A 17,562-nucleotide genomic window follows, 5' to 3' on the forward strand; every position below is an offset into this window, starting at 1 on the left:
CCAGCGATGCATGTTAGTTAAGGGTTCTAAGTTGCACAGTTGAAGAGACGAGAAGACACACTGCTCTGGCAGGAGCCTGCATTCATTTTGCTAAGAGCTATGGCTGTGGAAAGAGTTTCAACAATGGCAGACCACCCGAGGAATCAGGAGGACCGTCCCCATTTGTCAGTGACCCAGGCCTGATTAAAAGCAAGATACAGGAAGAATCATGACGGCTCTGGTGGTGGTGTGCAGTGGTGTAGGGAGGAAAAACTTGACCATGGCTGCAGTCTGCCTCGCGGATCGCGGAGCCCACACGGTGCTGTGGAGAAGAAGTTGTGCACAGTATAAACAGGTAGCCAGCAATGAGGACCTGCCAATCCCGATGGAAAACCCCTATAAGGAGCCCCTTAAGAGGTGTGTCTTGTGTGAGAAACGTGTTGATTATAAGAATGTACAGCTTTTGTCCAAGTTTATCTCTCCATTTACCGGATGCATTTACGGATGGCACATAACAGGTCTTTGTGGGAAGAAACAGAAAGAAATAACGAAAGTCATTAAGAGAGCTCAGAAAATGGGGTTTATGCCAGTTACATACAAGGATCCGGCATATCTCAAAGACCCTAAAGTGTGTAACATCAGGTACTGGGAATAAACTGTGTGGTTACTGCTAATAAAAAAAAATAAAAATAAAAGCAAGATACAGTTTCTGCAGCTCATAAGCTGGCCAAGAGCGATCAGCCCTCTTTCACATAGGATACAATATTGGAAGCTGTAGTAGTGGTCCCCGCAATTTTGTTAGGCAAAGAAAACAGGAAGCAAGCCTGTTTTCCACATGTCTTCTGTCTGAGAGGCCTGTGCTGACTTCTTGTCAATATTGTATTTACTCTCCTAGTCATATGAGCAGAGACAGGAGGATGAGTCACCGTAAACTGACTGCTAAATTAAGAAAATGTAACCCATGTGCTTGCTGGAAAGCTGGCGGCAGCACGGGCTTTCCTGCACCCCTACTGAGCTGGAGGCCTGGGGTAAGTAAATCAATGATGGGCTTGTGAGCTCCACTGTGGCTCCACTCACGGCCATCCCCCCGCATCCCCACCCCCCGCATCCCCACCCCGGGTTACCCGGACTGACTGAAATGGGGCACGTCACAATGGGCAGCGCCATTTCTAGGAACTCTGGTTCTGTGAGGAATCTGTTGAGATTCTCAAGGTGACTTCCTCACTTTTTACACAGAAGGGTAGGAGACCCAGCAAGGCTGAAGCAGGTTCCTGAACTCAGACTTCCAGCTCCCCTGTTAGAGAAACCTTTCCCCTGGGCTCCTCTGAAGATTAGTGCCACACAGGAAGCCCTGGTTTAGAAGCGGCAGATGTGTCAAGGTTAAGTAAACAAACAAGTATCACCAGAAAACACAGCCAGTTCTCATTCCAAAGGGAATAAGAGTCATGATTATGGGGCAGGGCAGAGGGCTCGCTCAGTAAGTAACATACCAGCCTTGTGAACTTGAGTTCCATCATGTTGAACCCCAGGTTAAAAAAAAAAAGTCAGCATTGTGCCATGTGTTTGTAATCCCAACAAAGGGGAGTCAGAAACAGGTGGATCCCTGAGGCCCGCTGGCCAACCAGCCTGATTGGCAATCCAAGACTGAGAGATCTTATCTTCAAAAGCAAGGTAGGCGGTGTCTAGGAAAGACAGCTAAGGTTGCTTTCTGACTTCCATGGTTATAGGCATACATGTGCACCTGCAAACACACACACACACGCACACACACACACACACACACACATGGGGGGGGGTGGGGGGATCCTGAACTAGATTTGTATTGCCCAGGATGGCATGCTGCAAGCTAGAACTGGCTACAAGAATTCCCAAGGCCTTAAAAATAGTCATAAATAAAGGGACTTAACTGAACACACTGGTGGGCTATAGCAAGGCAGGGGACTCTACTGCAGACCTCAGATGCACACTGGTGACATTCTTAGCTTTTGGTTGGAGAAAGCTGGTGGTCTGCTGCAAATACATTGCAAAAGTCTCATCCGATAGTCAAGAGGATATTAGGTTGGATGCAGAGATGGGCAGGAGTGATTATGAATGAAGCTAAAGACAATCCAAGATCTTTTTTGGCTGTCTGTGTAACTAGTCAGGAGGTTCCAGTGCTCAGTTAGGAGACAGGATTCACACAAGCCAACAGATAAACCTCAGGTCACACACTACCAGCCAGGCCACTCCTGGGGACCGGGACGTCGGCTGACGAGCCAGGACTTTCCACTGGAGGGAGGTTCAGCTTTCTCACCTCTGCTCCATTGCACCCACTATCTTACCAGATCTGCTGACTCGACTCAGGGGTCGGACACTTGGCTTTCTTCACATAGACATTAGGTCGCCAGTTCCCATCTTTATTTTCATGGAATGCTACACTCTTGGGAAACCACTGGTGATTTTTCTCCAGATGGATGGGGTTCTGTTTCATCTCGCTCTGCAGTATTGGCACAGGCTAGCCCACAGGCAGGAGTAGGCATTAGCAACATGGGCAGACACCAAGGAAACCCTCTTAGGTGTGGTTGCCACTCCATCTTCGCCACATTCACACGGAGCATCATGCACCCGGGAGGCGGAGGCAGGAAGAGTACTCGGTCTGGGGCAGTCTGGCCTGTCTACTGATTACAGTCCAGCCAAGGCTACAGAGTGAGCCTGTCTCAAAAAAATCTCTGTTTTGCTCTGGTTGGCCTGGAAATAGCTATGTAGACTAGGGCAGCTTCATGGAGTTAGGGAGGTGACTCAGTGAGTAAAAACTTTTACCATACAGGCATCAGAATCTGAATTCAGATGTCCAGCACACATGTTAAAAAGGCTGGATGTGGTCAGAGCAAGGCACAAGTCTAGCTCCAGGTCCAGTGGGAGACCCTGTCTCTCCGAAAAATCGCAGATAACAGTAGAGACGGGACCTTTTGACTCACTCATATACACACACAGGAGCATACATCACTGTACACACGCTCGCACACACACACACAGGTATACATCACTGTACACACACACATACTTTAATTCAAAACCTCCAAATCATAGGGAGCCAAATATGAAAAAAGAGAGGGAGGGAGGGAGGGAGGGAGGAAGAGAGAGAGAGAGAGAGAGAGAGAGAGAGAGAGAGAGGAAAGGAGGAAGGGAGAGAATTTCCCAGCTCAGAGCTCTCCTTACTTTTGCTGACCTGACAAGTCTCTCCCAGAGCATGAGGCTGGAGCAATATTTTCCAAGAGGAAAGAATCCTGTTTGTTCTTCCCACATGGGCCTCTTGGACTTTGGTTCCCTGAACATCTCCTGAGTTTGGAAAGTCTCCGGGTGGCAGAGAACAGCAGAGTCTCTGGGAAGGAGAGGCCTTCTGCTCAGGACTTGGCAGAGCTCTCTGCTCAGTTACTTAAAGTTCAAGGAACTTGACAGACAGAGGTTGTTTGTTTGTTGAAGACTTGAACCTGCTGGTTCAGTCAGTCACCTCACACCTAGCTCTTGTCTCCTTCTGGTGGTGGTGGTGGGGGGTGTCTTCTTACTGAGGAGGCTCAAGAATGGTATTTATCACGAACCAGAGCCAGTCTTGGTCCCTTCTGGTCTATTCAGCCTCACTGTGCTTCAAATGATAAATCTGTCTCTCTCTGTATCTATGTCTGTCTGTCTGTTTCCCCCCCTTCACTCTGTGTTTTACTCAGACGATTGAGAAAGAAAACAGACGGTTAGACAGATTTCCAGCAAGCAGACTGTGACAGTCTAGACTAGTAGTAAAACAGTCAACTTATATTTTTACTCTGTGATGATTAGTGATTTATTTTGTATTTAACCGTTTTCCAATCCAAGAAAGTAAGAAAGTGTATAAATGCTAGGCTTGTAAGCCCCCAGCCAGCTCCAATGATTTCACCAGTAACAAGAAGCTTATCATTCCGAGGAGCAGAAGGTACATGTTGTTTGGATGAAAAGGTTGTGATTCTTAAAAGGGTTCTACTTTTTTTTTTTATTCTGTAATTTAAAAAAGCAGCACATTCTGTTGTTAGGTATTGGCAAAAGGAGTTGAAACTACGGCTGCTCTTAAGATTACATGGTTTCCTGGAACAAAGAATGACTTGGACTTAGGTAGAAAAGGTTCCAATTATGGACCTAACGACATGATTCAGAACATGTTAATGTTGCTCAGAATTGCTTTTCTCTCCACAAAGGGAGCCCCTTATTTGTCAAAGAATAGAGGATTGCAATAGACTTCTAGGCACAAAAATAACTGCTGATTTGGGAGCTGCTAAGATGGCTCATTGGCTCAATAACCTGTTGTCAAAGCGGACAGTGTGAGTTCTACCCTCGGTGTGGTGGACGTAGAGTAGCAGCTCTTGCAGGTTGCCTTTGACCTTGACAGGCATGCCTTAGCATATTTACCCCCTCCATCCAGTAAACAAGCAGAACAAACAATTCAAAAGACCTTTCTTTCCATGAAATTTTGCATTACTTGGATGCCCAATAAAGAACCTTCTCCCCAGAAGTAAAGAGAAACATTCCCCTCCTTTTAAAACTTACATTTATTTACTTCTTATTTTACTAGGGGGTGGAGCATACTTGGAGGCCTGAGAACAAAATTGCAAGAGTTCATTGTCTGCATCTGCCACATGAGTCCCAAGAATTCAACTGGCATCCTCTGGCTTTATCCACCCTGACACCTTTCTCCGACTTTCTTTCCCCACTTCTCTTCTCCCCGCCCCCTTCTTCTTCCTTTTCCAGATAGAGCTGGGCTACCTTGGGTTGGCCCCATGTGGTCAAGCACACGCTACTGTGACTTGTGAAAGCTCTGTCCAAAGCTGCATATTTCATCCTGTGAGACCCACTGATTAAGTCATGCTCTCTGGTTTTGTCAATAATTAACACTTTGTTCACAACCCTGTCGATACTGGAAGCCTCACTAGCTGAACCTCAGCTGTAGCCCCTGGCTGGCCGTCCACAAAGTACAGAAAGCACTGTGGATTGAAAGACCCCCCGAAGGATGTCTTTCTTCTGGAGAGACCCCCTACCCAAGGAGCAGTCGAGACCACTCGTGAGGATGCAAACAGCAAGAGGATTTTTTATTCTGTCATGACAGGGTCCTTCAGGTTCGGGATATGAAGGACATCCACAGCTGTTACAGCCCATCTTTTAAAGCAAAAAACCACAGAGACGGAGGGGGGGGGGGACCTGTAATTTATTGGATTGGCTTATTCAAAAAGGCTATTACCAATAATTAGCTGGAGAGTGATTGCCAGATCAGATGAGGTAAAGGGAAACTTCTGAAGGTCACTTTGCCCCTTCCCAGGGACTAAGTCAAAACATCAGTAACTGAGTCAACACCTAAGGGTTATCATGCCCCTATTCAGGGAGATGGAAAGTTTCCAACATCTCAGTACGTGCATGCATAGCTGTTATGTCCTTGGTTCCCAGGGGAGGTGGGGAAGTACTGAGAGTCATCAGAAATGACTTTAGATTTTTCTTAAAGTTTTACATTTTCTTAGGGTTGAGGGGGCTTACAAATGCATTTAGAGTCTTTCATGGATGACTTCCGTACTCCATGACAGCCCTCTTCTCCCACCTCATAGAAGTGTCCTTCTGTGCCTAGCCCTATCCAGGAGTTCCCACACTGCTTTCTTGCTGTGGGACAATGATCTTATACCCTGTAAAGGTTTGTCAGTTGTACTGGTTTAATAAAATGCTGATTGGCCAATAACCAGGCAGGAAGTATAGGCAGGACAATCAGAACTGGAGCATTCTGGGAAGAGGAAAGACTCAGTCTGCAGTTGTCACCCAGACACAGAGGAAGCAAGATGAGAATGCCTCACTGATCAAAGGTAACAAGCCACATGGCTAACACATACAAGAATGATGGGTTAATGTAGAATGTAAGAGTTAATAAGAAGCCTGAGCTACTATGCCAACCAGTTTATAATTAATGTAAGCCTCTGTCTGTTTCTCTGGGACTGAACAGCTATGGGACTGGGCAGGACAGAAATCTTTGTCAACAAGTCAAAAAAAATGGCATCAACATGGACAACTGCATCCACCTAAAACCTGAGAGAGCTTGGGAAGTCATTCTAGACACAAAAGAACAAAGTGAAGCACAGCTTCTTGGTAGCAGCATTTTCTTGGGTGGGCTCTGCTTTGCTAGAGGCAAGAGGGTCTCATTTAAGAAAGACTTCCTGACTCAGCTTTAGCTGCAAAACCTTGCAGCCCTTTTAAGAGCTCCCCCCAAACACTTAAATGGTGTTTATGAATAGCCAACAGCATGCTTCCTGGTGGTGGCAGGGACCGTGAAACTCCATAGAGTTCTGGCAATAAACATGGCTCCCACCAGTAACTCCACCATGAAGCTAGACTCAGAAAGCTAAGGAATTGGGTGGATCCAGCTATCAAAGTCATGACTTTAATCCTAGCCATAATCACTTAGTAAATTAAAGACTTGCATGGTCAGAAATAGAGAAATAAACAGTAAAGAAAGATTCAGATGAAAAAAACCTACTAAATGGTTTACATTGTGTTTAAAATATATGTAGGCTTGAGAGAGAAAAGAAAAAGGATAAGGTCCAGAGAAAGAAAGAGAGAGAGAGAGAGAGAGAGAGAGAGAGAGAGAGAGAGAGAGAGAGAGAGGGGTTGGGTGTGGTGGCACACACCTTTAATCCCAACATTTGGGAGGCAGAGATAGGCCGATCTCCGTGAATTCAAAGATAACCTGGTCTACAGAGTGAGTGCCAGGACAGCCAAAGATCCACAGAGAAACCTAGTCTCAAAAAACTGAAAATTAAAAATGAAAATAAAAGAAATAGAGTTTGAAGTAAAGCCACGTACAGATGAAAAATACACAGAGAGTCTGGATACTGTATGTTATTGTGTTGTCTTTGAATTGTTTGAATGCTGAGAAAGGAGCAACAGCTGCTAAAAGACATTTGATTACAAATGCTGCTGGATTAATACAACACATATTTTAAGAATGCTTTGACTTCAAAATTTAAGCCAAAAGATATGCTACTTTGGAGAAGAGGTTTTGTTTTTGTTTCCACAGGAAATGAGAGGCTATGGATTCATTCTGGGTTAAGAAAAATCAGGTTTGATCAAGGAAAACCCCTGAAAAATCTCTGATAGTAGCAAATGGCTGAGTTGTCTGAGTTCTACATCTGGAACAGCCTCAAGACTGCTGGCTGAGATGACCAAGCCTCACAGAATATTCCAATTAATACTTGACCACAATTCAAAATTTTTTTAGGCCATAGGATTATCAGCACCCCCAATCAGCAGGAAGTAGCCTGGAAAACTATGTCCACATTTCCAAAAAATAGATTATGGATGTTTTTCTTTGTTTAGAATGTTGGTTACAAGTTGTTGTGTGTAATGGTTAGGAAGAAAGCTAAACAAAGGAGATTAGATTCAGAATTTTTGTTTTGAAAAAAATGGGGGTTGAGGGAAGTGCTGTGGTACAGTGATCTTATATCCTGTAAAGGTTTGTCATTTGTACTGGTTTAATAAAATGCTGATTGACCAGTAGCCAGGCAGGAAGTATAGGCAGGGCAATCAGAACAAGAGAATTCTGGGAAGAGGATAAAAGATACCAAGCCACATGGCTAACACAGACAAGAATTATGGGTTAATGTAAGGTGTAAGAGTTAGTTAATAAGAAGCCTGAGCTAATAGGCCAACCAGTTTATAATTAATGTAAGCCTCTGTGTGTTTCTTTGGGATTGAACAGCTGTTGGACTGGGCAGGACAGAAATCTCTGTCAACAAGTGTCCTCCCTACCTTACAGGTGGGTCTCTTCAGGGTTTCCTTTGCTACTTCAGGACCAGGGAGAGTCACACCTCCCTGTGTGTCCCTTTTCTCTCCCTCTGGCCTTGTGGGAAGTAGAAACAAAGACTTTTTTTCAACAGCATCTCCCTCTACTGCTCAGGCCACAGAGTCTTGGTGGCTTCAAATGCACACTTGCTTTTTCTGTTTGATTTTCACCATGGCCCTACTGTCTGGAACTTTACTGCAAGGCTCAAAGGGTTGAGCACCAAAAACCAACCCCCTCATCCCCAGGACTCGCTTGGGAGTCCCTCCTTCCTGTTTTCCCTTTCTTCTCCTTCCTGTTCCTCCCCCTCCCTCCTTCCTTCCCTTTTTTCTTCCCTTCAACTGTTGGCTTCACTCCAGGCCTGTATCTCCAGTCCCTGTCCCTCCACCTTCTCCCGTTAGGAGACTTCCTTTCTTCTTAAGAATGATCATTCTGTGCCTAACATCCCAGATAAGTCCACACCAGCTGACTCATGCCAAATGCTTCTATGACCCACTGGGCTTCCATGCACTGTGTCCAGAGCAGAACAGTTCAGTTCAGTTAACAGGCAGGGTTAACTGCTGAAGCCCAAATCTGAGCCAACAGTGACCATGAGAATAAAAGAAAAAAAACTGGCAGACTTTGGATTCTCCTAGTCCTGGAAAAGTAGGTCAAACTGGCCTTGTCTAGGGCTAGCTGGTCAGACTACTTCACCTAACATCTGGAGTCCACATAGAGCAATCAGGATAGTCTGATGAGAAGGACTTTCCATCTTAGTGCTGGAAAATGAATGTATCTGCAAGTTCAGAGAGGATTGTTGTTAGATTTTAAGACACTTCTACAATCCTACACCATTATCTTCAAAGTAATATCATTTTAAATTTAATTCTTTTTTTGAAATATTTGTTTATTTATTCTGTATACAATATTCTGTTCGTGTGTATCCCTGCAGGCCAGAAGAGGGCACCAGACCTCATTACAGATGGTTGTGAGCCACCATGTGGTTGCTGGGAATTGAACTCAGGACCTTTGGAAGAGCAGGCAATGCTCTTAACCGCGGAGCCATCTCTCCAGCCCCCTTTAAATTTAATTCTTTAATTTAAAAAAGTGTTCATGCCGATATGCAGGTGGGTGCGCAGGCATGCAGGTCTCCGTGGAGGCCAGAAGAGGGCGACATATCCCCTAGGGCTACAGTTAGAGGCAGCAGTGAATTGCCTGGTGTGGCTGCTGGGAACCAAAGTCAGATTAACGCTCTTAACCCCTGAGGGTCTCTTCAGCCCCTCAAACCTTACCTTTGTTGGTCCATTTCCCACTCCATCTTGAGAGCTGCTCTGGGGGGCATTGTGTTTAAAATCCCACCTTAGATTAGCTGATTTGTAACCTTAACCTCTCCTCTGATAAAGATTTTACTGGTTCTGGGAATTAGGACATGGACATCTGTGGGGATGTCTTCCACCTGCCAGCGGATCTAGGGAGCGTGTGAGTGTGTTTGCAGTTAGGGTAGCAGAAGTCATGGTTGTGGGGTAGGAAGCTGGGAGTGTTGTACAGAAACTTAAGTAGAAAGCTGAGGAAAGACCACTTTGATACTCCGGCGGTGGTGCTGTTAGTAGCTTACCTTGAAGTTCACAGGAAGGTTTACTATGGTTCCGATACCTCCTAGCTCCAAGGCAAGAACAACATTTATACATCCTGCTTTGCTGTGGACAATTTAGGAACAAAGGCTTAAGTCTTCACACAGCATTTCTCTATTTTTCCCAAGAAGATATATATATTTTTTAGCTTATGAAATGAGGTGGCTATTGGACTCAGTTACCTCTGGAGTTTCATTCAGACCAGCTTCCCCGACTCTACGAGCTCCGTTTCCATCTTGCCGGTCAGTGGATGGGAGGTTCTTAAATAATGAATGAAAAGCCCTCTGGAAACATAACAGAGGGGCACTGCAGCAACATACCTTCAACTGCCAACCCAAAACAACAAAGGAGAGACAGGCAAACGTGTAAAATATGGACAAGGGCGTGAGGGTATGGTCTGGACAAGGAAGGACATGCTGGCAAGCTATGAGCAGCAGGTCACATGGTTCCTGCCGTCAGGAAGCGGAGAGAGATGCATGATGGTCCTTAGACCCCTTCTTCCTTTTAATTCTGTTCAGGACCCCAAACCACTCATATTTAGAGTGGTTCTCTCCACCATGGTTATCAGTTTAGAAATTCCCTCATAGACAAGGCAGGTCCAGAGATTTGTCTCTCAGGTAAGTCTGGATCCTGTCTGGTTGGCAACATGAACCATCACACAGTCCTTAAGACTGGAAGCTTCAGGCTGGGGAGGTATTTGGGACAACAGGTGAGGGTACAGGAGAGGCTAGATTTTCTGTGTAAAGTGCAGCAGGGATGTGGGCGTGACCAAAGGCTGTTTAGTGGGGCAGAGATGTGGGCGTGATCAAAGGCTGTCTGTTTAGTGCAGCAGGGATGTGGGCGTGGCCAAAGGCTGTCTGTTTAGTGGGGCAGAGATGTGGGCGTGACCAAAGGCTGTCTGTTTAGTGCAGCAGGAATGTGGGCGTGGCCAAAGGCTGTCTGTTTAGTGGGGCAGAGATGTGGGCGTGGCCAAAGGCTGTCTGTTTAGTGGGGCAGAGATGTGGGCGTGACCAAAGGCTGTCTGTTTAGTGGGGCAGAGATGTGGGCGTGACCAAAGGCTGTCTGTTTAGTGGGGCAGAGATGTGGACGTGACCAAAGGCTGTCTGTTTAGTGGGGCAGAGATGTGGGCGTGACCAAAAGCTGTCTGTTTAGTGGGGCAGAGATGTGGGTGAGGCCAAAGGCTTTTTGTTTAGTGGGGCAGAGATATGGGCGTGGCCAAAGACTGTTTAGTGGGACAGAAATGTGGGCGTGGCCGAAGGCTGGGAAGCCCTGCTCCTTGGAGGCCTTACCCAAGCAGGGTAAGGCTGAGGGCAGCACCAGGAGCAGGATTTGAGCAGTCCCTGGCACACTGTTGGCATCCCTTCCAGCTGTCCAAAGGGCTCTCTGACTCTTGCCATCAAAGGCCAGTATGAGGATGCTTTCATGACAGACGCCGAAGTGTTTGCTTTGTTTCCTTTAGCCCTTCCTTCTTAGGCTTTTCCTCTCCAAGAGGGGGCTTGAAGTACCAACTAGAGAAAAAAAAACCAGGTGTGTGTAGGGAGAGCAAAGGGGCAGAATAGAGCAGCCATCTCTGTCCCTCCAGACTCTGAGAGGACAGTTGTGAAGGGAGGGGCCAGGAAGAATGGGGAAGAAAATTAGAAATGAACTGGGGTAAGTCTGAGCTTGGTTTGAGTCACGGAGACAGGTGTCTTTAAGGCAGCTTAGAGTCTTTAATGTCGTTAATGGATGGTTAGAGTACGTGTCACCAGAATGAAAACATGCCGAAGTGTGGAAATAGTGGCGGTGTACCATATCCATCTGATCACGTGGGTGCCTACCGGGTGGCCACTCCAGCTCTCTCTGCACACTTGTCTGTCCGAGTATGGCAGCAGACTTCTGCTGGCTTTCTTGAGCTGTGATGTCCTGCCAACAGTGCTAAGAGACGCCCACCTCACTGAGGTCACCATGTGTCCTTTCTGGCCACCCGTGATGCAGTTGTAGGCTGAGGATGCGTATGGCATTATTGTCTTCTGGTGTTCTGCTTTCCCAATATTTCTGAATGGGTCAAGGATGCCGAGGGGAGCCACTCTCACCCCTCCAGTGTTCCTGTCAACCCCATGAGCTGGAGGAGTGCTTGCTGCCCTGTTGCTGCCCAAAGGCTGTGGGGGATGGGCTCTTTGTCTTACCTCTCTCCTGCTACCTTGGGGTTAGCATTTCCTGCAGCTGAATTAGAGCCTTGTACTTCAGCCCAAACCCAGTGTGGATTAGACAACTAAAGATGTCTTTTCAAGTGAAACAAAGAAAGTTGATGAGAGCCAGGCAGGGAAATGCTTCCAATGTGGCATCTGGCTTTGTACCTGCCATCTGGCCCTGCAGGCCCACCACAGAGGTGTGATGTGGCTGGTGACTGGTGGGAACCTAACCTCCGGGGAATCTGTGACTGTACTCAGAGGGAGGAGCTCAGTGTCGTGTGTGTATTTGTGCCTGCATGTGTGTGTCCGTGTGTGTCATAGTTAGTTAGCTTCAGCTCCACTGTGGTAGAAACCTACACATGCCTGACTAGAGGGAATCTCAACTGACGAATGGCCTCCATTAGAGTTGTCCATTGCTGTGTCTATGGGCATTTTTCTTTAAAAAGTTTTAGATTTATTTTATGTTTATGAATATTTTGCATCTATAGGTATATATGTGCACCATGTGCCTGCCTGGTACTTAGGGAGGTCAGAAGAAGGTGGCGGATTACCTAGACCTGGGCTTGCAAGTTATGTACAGTTGTGAGCCACAGTGCTTGGAATTGAACCCATGTTCTCCGCTAAATTGCTGAGCCATCTCTCCAGCCTGTGAGGCAGTTCCATAACTGTTAACTGATTTCAGAGGGCTCAGCCCCCTGTGGGCGGTGTTATCCTTTCCTAGGTGGGTCCTGGGTTCGTGACTGGGTTCCTGACAAGGAAGGTAGCCGGAGATGAATCAGGGGGAGGAGAAGCACTAAGCTGAGTTCCTCCAAGGCCCCTGCCTCAGCTCCTGCGGCAGGTCACTGCCTATACACTGCCCCTCAAGTTGTTCCAGTCAGTGTTTTATTATAGCGACAGAAACCAAACCAGAGCAATGTGTGTGTGTGCCTGCATGTGTGCAGTGCGGCACACACAAGTGCTGTGTAGTACACAGGCAAGGGGAGGGGAGAAGGACACAAAGAGAGACACGATGTGACAAACAGGCATTTTCTTCTCTCCTGGGTGAGAAAGGAACAGAGAGAACTAAACGTGCTCCGGCCGAGGAGTCAATACTTCCACTTGTGCTACGTGTTTACCGCTTTCTCAACGGGGCCCACAGGCAAACAGTCGTCGCTCCAATAAAGACTCCGTGGGGAAGAAGAGGCTTGGGGTCTTCAGTGTCTGACACAAGCCTGGGGGCATCCTAGGTAGCACCCAGCCTCCCCCTCCAATGGCCCCTCCTTCCAGAGCCTGAGCACCTGGGGGACTTAGGGTAGCATCACTCTGGGGACAGATCACTCCATGTTCCTCTGCCTCTGTGTCCTTTGTCAAATGAGGTAGGCTCCAGCTGTCTCTTAAGCTGGAATGCCCTGACAGTACCCTGATGAGCGGCACCAAACTCTGTCTTAGCTTCTGTTCTTCTGGCCATGAGAAAATACCCCAACAGAAGCAGCTGAACCAAGGGAAGGCTTGTTTTGGAACATAGTTCTAGGTGTGGTCCATTCTGGTGAGCAAGGCATAGCACAACTGAAGGTGGCTAGTCACATCATCTCCGCGCTCAAGAGATGGAAAAGGAAAGCTGTGCTCGGCCCTTGCTCTTTTTGGCATCCCAGGGCCCACACGCAGGGAACGGTGCTGCACTTTTAGTGCGGGCCTTCCCCCCTCAATGAACCTGACCCACTTCCTCCTCACAGGCATGATGGCAGCTTATTGACCCCTCCCTCCCAGTGTGTCCGGGAGCTTGGCTCCTGGGTGATTCCAGATCCTACCAGACTGACAACACATTGGCCATTGCCATCTTGACAATACGCTACTCTAGGATGTGCCGGCTGTGGTGGCAATATTGTTATTCTTTTGGTCTCCGGTCCCTTTAAGGGACTAGCCACGCCCACTCCCAGCGACCTCTGACCTCTTGAATCTCTCTTACTGTACTCTCTTAGCGTGCGTGCACGTCTTTCTCTCCCTTTCTCCCTCTCCCTTTCTCTCTCTCTCTCTCCCTTTCTCCCCCCCCTCCCCCTTTCTCTCTCTGTCTCTCTCTGCCCCCCCCTTCTCCCTTTTCCCTCCATAACCCCGTGAATAAATATTCAACATGTTGGGACCTGCTCCATGTCTCTGTCTCGTGTCTGCCTGCCCTGCTCGGGAACCGCCCGGGGATTTGCAGGGACCCACAACCGTCTCTGCCGGGCCCGCCGGGGACACGCCAGGATTTTTAAAATCATAAAAAATAGAACCTCCCCGCCAGACCCAGGCAGGCCCCCAGCACATCGGAAGGTTCGCCTGTAAGCCAACACCCCTGCGTTCTTCAGCTGCAGGTCTTCTGGTTTGGGTCCCCAGCACATCGGACAGCGGAACCGTCAGCCCCCATGGCGGGTGTGTGTGTGTGTGACTGAGAAGGCCCATACGGAGGAGTGTAGAGGAACAGGATAATGAAGGCGCTCCAGCCAGCCCCTGGCCTGACGTTCCTTCTCCTTGTAAACCACGGATTACAACCCTAAAGCTAGCCATCAGGGTCTAGTCCTCTGTTTGGACACTTTCATATGCCTGACCCATTCCTGAGGACGAAGTCTAGCATTTAAAAGCCCCCTTTGGTTCACCTAATTAACATGCCCTATCGAAATAGACCACCGCATCCTTGCCCACTCTAGCACAGACCTCCCCTCTTTAATCCCAGCACTCGGGAGGCAGAGGCAGGCGGATCTCTGTGAGTTCGAGACCAGCCTGGTCTACAAGAGCTAGTTCCAGGACAGGCTCCAAAACCACAGAGAAACTCTGTCTCGAAAAACCAAAAAATTACACCTGCAAGGTCCCCTGTGGCTGTGTTGCTGCCTGAGTCAGAGAGCAGCCACTTTAACTCTTCTTCCCCACTTAATAAAGGATCTCTCTGTGTAAACAAGTGTTTGGGTATGGTTTGTGTCTAATCCAGATTCCAGGAGGGAACCTTTCATGTAGATAGTAGTTTATAATCATGCTGATGGACAGGACTACCGTCTTAGCCAAACAACCACCATCTTGGGGAGTTTGGCTGTGCCTTTTTGGAAAAGATTGTAACAGCTCGGCCTGTTGACTATGTACATCCCACAGAGAGGGGTGGATAGGGCCAAGTGACCCTCCGCGGAGCCTCCCGTGAACACCGCCCCCCCCTCCGGTCACCCTCCGTGGAGCCCCTGGTGACCTTCCGCAGAGTCCAGTGACCCTCAGCAGAGCTTCCGGTGACCCGCCTCTCGCCTCGCGAGCCTCCAGTTGCTCCTTACTGCCTGTTGTATCCAGCCCTTTCCCAGTTGCAAGTGGCGTCAGGAGGGGTTAAGAGCGTAGAGGCCAGGGAGGGTTAGGGGAGGGCCCCTATCTCTGTGTCTATGAGAAAACCACCGCTGCCGGATAAAGACCTCTATGTGGCTTCGTGTCGTGTGTGTGTGTGTGTGTGTGTGTGTGTAGAGTACCCGCGCTCCTGTAAGTAACCCCGCACCCCTGCTTTGTAAGTAGGCTCCACAATTTAATTGGTTCCCTAGAGCGAACTTTGGTGGAATTGTACCTTAGTTTGTGGTTTGGAACCTTAGGAGGGGGAGTAGACAATACTTATGAATCCCTAACCTCCCCCTCCCATTTTTCCACCTTCCCACCTCCCAGCCTTGGAGTTTTAGCAAAGATCGCTTCTTATCAGGGCCTTTTGTTTGCTTGTTTATTTGTTTTTTAAAGCAAACAAAGACCAGTATCTGTGGGTTGGTTAAATGATTGACTTTGACGTGGCTACTGTGCCAGCCTTTTGTGGAAGAGAAGCAAAGAGAAACTTGAAATGTACTGCTTGATTATCTTGGTGGACTCAAAGAAGAAGCCCCAGTGCAGATGCATTTAGTTCTCCAGGAGCCTGGGAATCTGGAGGTCAGAGCCCAGCCGCTGAGTGGAAGTGTCAGTTCAAAGGAGGGACGAGGAGACTGCCTGAGAGGAGGGTGCTGGGGGAGGGCGGTCTGCAGCCCACTGGGGTTACCCTGCTCAGACCCAGGGTCAGCTGCAGTGACCACAGTTAGGGCTCTTGGTTCTTTGAGTGAATGATATTAGGGGGAATTTAAAAGGAGGGCTGTAGGGAGAGATGTAGCTGCCTCCGTAGTGTGCGTGCAGACCACTCTAAGCCCTAGGGTTGGTTCCCAGCACGACCTCTAAGTGACGGAACACACCTGTAATATTAGTGCTGAGGCACATGCAGGAGCATCAGAAGTCGACGGGGAGCCAGTTCTTTACAAAGAGAGTTTGAGGTCAGCCTGGGACACCTGAGACCCTGTCTCAAAAAGAGAAACATGCTGAGGCTTCTATCTCAAGACCTGAAGAGAGGCATGGAAAGAAAGAAAAATGACAGACACAAGGACATATGTATAGAAAAGCTGGGGTCACGTGGGTTGTGCACACTCTGATGTGGTCACACAGATCACCCCAGAACCTCAGCATTTTAGGTACAGCCCAGGGGAGGTACAGCTAGTCTCTGCAGGAGGTGTCTGTAGATGAGCAGTCTTGGCCATAACCTCCTGGAGGAGGAAGTTGAAGGTCCTCAGGTGTTGGTAAAACACTAGCAATTGGGTTATAGGGAGAGGCTTTGCCAGCTTCAAGCCTGACCTATATATGGGAAATGCTTTACCGGTTTCCCGTGCACCTAGGGCCTTGAGCTTGTTGGCTGTGCCCATGTCAACAATAGACACTCACTCAGGACTTCATTCCCGGCTTTCTGTGTTCCAAATACTCCCGGTTTTGTAAACAGGAAGTGGAAGAGGTCTAGTGGCTAAGAGAGAAAAGTTATGAACAGCTTAGCAAAGTCTAAGGGCAGACAGTCTCCTTGGAAGGTCCCTGGCACTCCTCAGAGACCCGAGGACAGCATAGGGCAATAAATATACTCACTGTGCAAAGTGCTGGTTTTGCTTTGGTTTCCAGAGAGAGTGTGTTTGTGACCTTTGCAGCAGGATGGTTCTGAGTGTTGGGGGTGGGGGGCTGCCAGACAAGGAATCCATTGACACCAAGCAAGGGGCATTGGCTCTAGGTGGCGAACAGATCCTGGGCCTGGGTACACATGCTGTTTCGTTTCAGGACTCGGTGGGAAGCTACTGGTGCCAAAGGACATGAATATTTAACATTTCCCAAGGAAACAGTCAGTCTGTTCATTTTATCCTTCTGTATATGAGGAAAAAGCAAGCAAGTGGAAGACACTCAGGACAATTCAAGGTCACGGGCCTCAACAGTTATGATAAAGAATAAAACAAGAGAAACACGGGGGAAGGAAAAGCCACACTAACACTGACTGTTACCTGCAACAGAAATCAGCCGAACGTTTTTTGTTTGCAGAATCTTCCTGTAATTGGCTAGCGAGAGGAGAGTGTGGGGGGCGCATTTTTAAAATGGGAAAATCAGATGTAACCCCACTTCCTAAAATGAAAGTTGGGTGTTACTAGACCGATCAGATGGTTTTCTTCTGGAACTTTCTGACTTCTTTGTAGCTTGTCTGTTAGTTCTTTTTAGCTCATCTTCATTCCCAGGACCACGGATCCTGTCATCTAATGCTGCTCTGGTCACTCACTTGTGGAATTTATTGGGCTGTGGTTAAGATAAGGTGAACTAAATTAGGACTTTGGAAACCCCATCAATGAGGCCATGCATGAAAGAACCTCTGATTTACTCCAGATTTGGTTAACCATGTTTCAGTGGAAGTGATAGTTTTCCAGTTTATTCTGACTGGACAGTTTGTGTCTCCTTCCCAACGCCATGATAACACGTGAGTTCCTTCACCAGGAAGTCAAGAAGCTATTACTGCAGGCAAGTCCGTGGTTGCTGCAGTATTAGCTGTGGAAGGTGAAATCCCTGCCTGCCCTCTTCTAGTCTCTTTCTTCCCTGCTGACGCAAAAATCCCAATCAAGCCAAATCACAACAAGCCAAATTAAAAAATATCCAGGCTTAATGGGATCCCTGCGCTCTTGGGTGGCCCTGAGGGGGA

At 47.9% G+C, this 17,562-nt stretch overlaps 1 protein-coding gene across 1 annotated transcript; it reads left to right on the forward strand.

The window, feature by feature from the left end:
- The first annotated feature begins 206 nt into the window (after positions 1 to 206).
- LOC130888173 (28S ribosomal protein S18c, mitochondrial-like) lies at positions 207 to 634 on the forward strand. Its single transcript, XM_057791069.1, has one exon. The coding sequence runs from the start codon at positions 209 to 211 to the stop codon at positions 632 to 634; it is 426 nt and encodes a 141-aa protein (XP_057647052.1). The 5' UTR covers positions 207 to 208.
- Positions 635 to 17,562: the final 16,928 nt, after the last annotated feature.

This window comes from Chionomys nivalis, chromosome 16 (assembly GCF_950005125.1).
Source record: "Chionomys nivalis chromosome 16, mChiNiv1.1, whole genome shotgun sequence".
In the NCBI taxonomy this organism is placed as follows: domain Eukaryota; kingdom Metazoa; phylum Chordata; class Mammalia; order Rodentia; family Cricetidae; genus Chionomys; species Chionomys nivalis.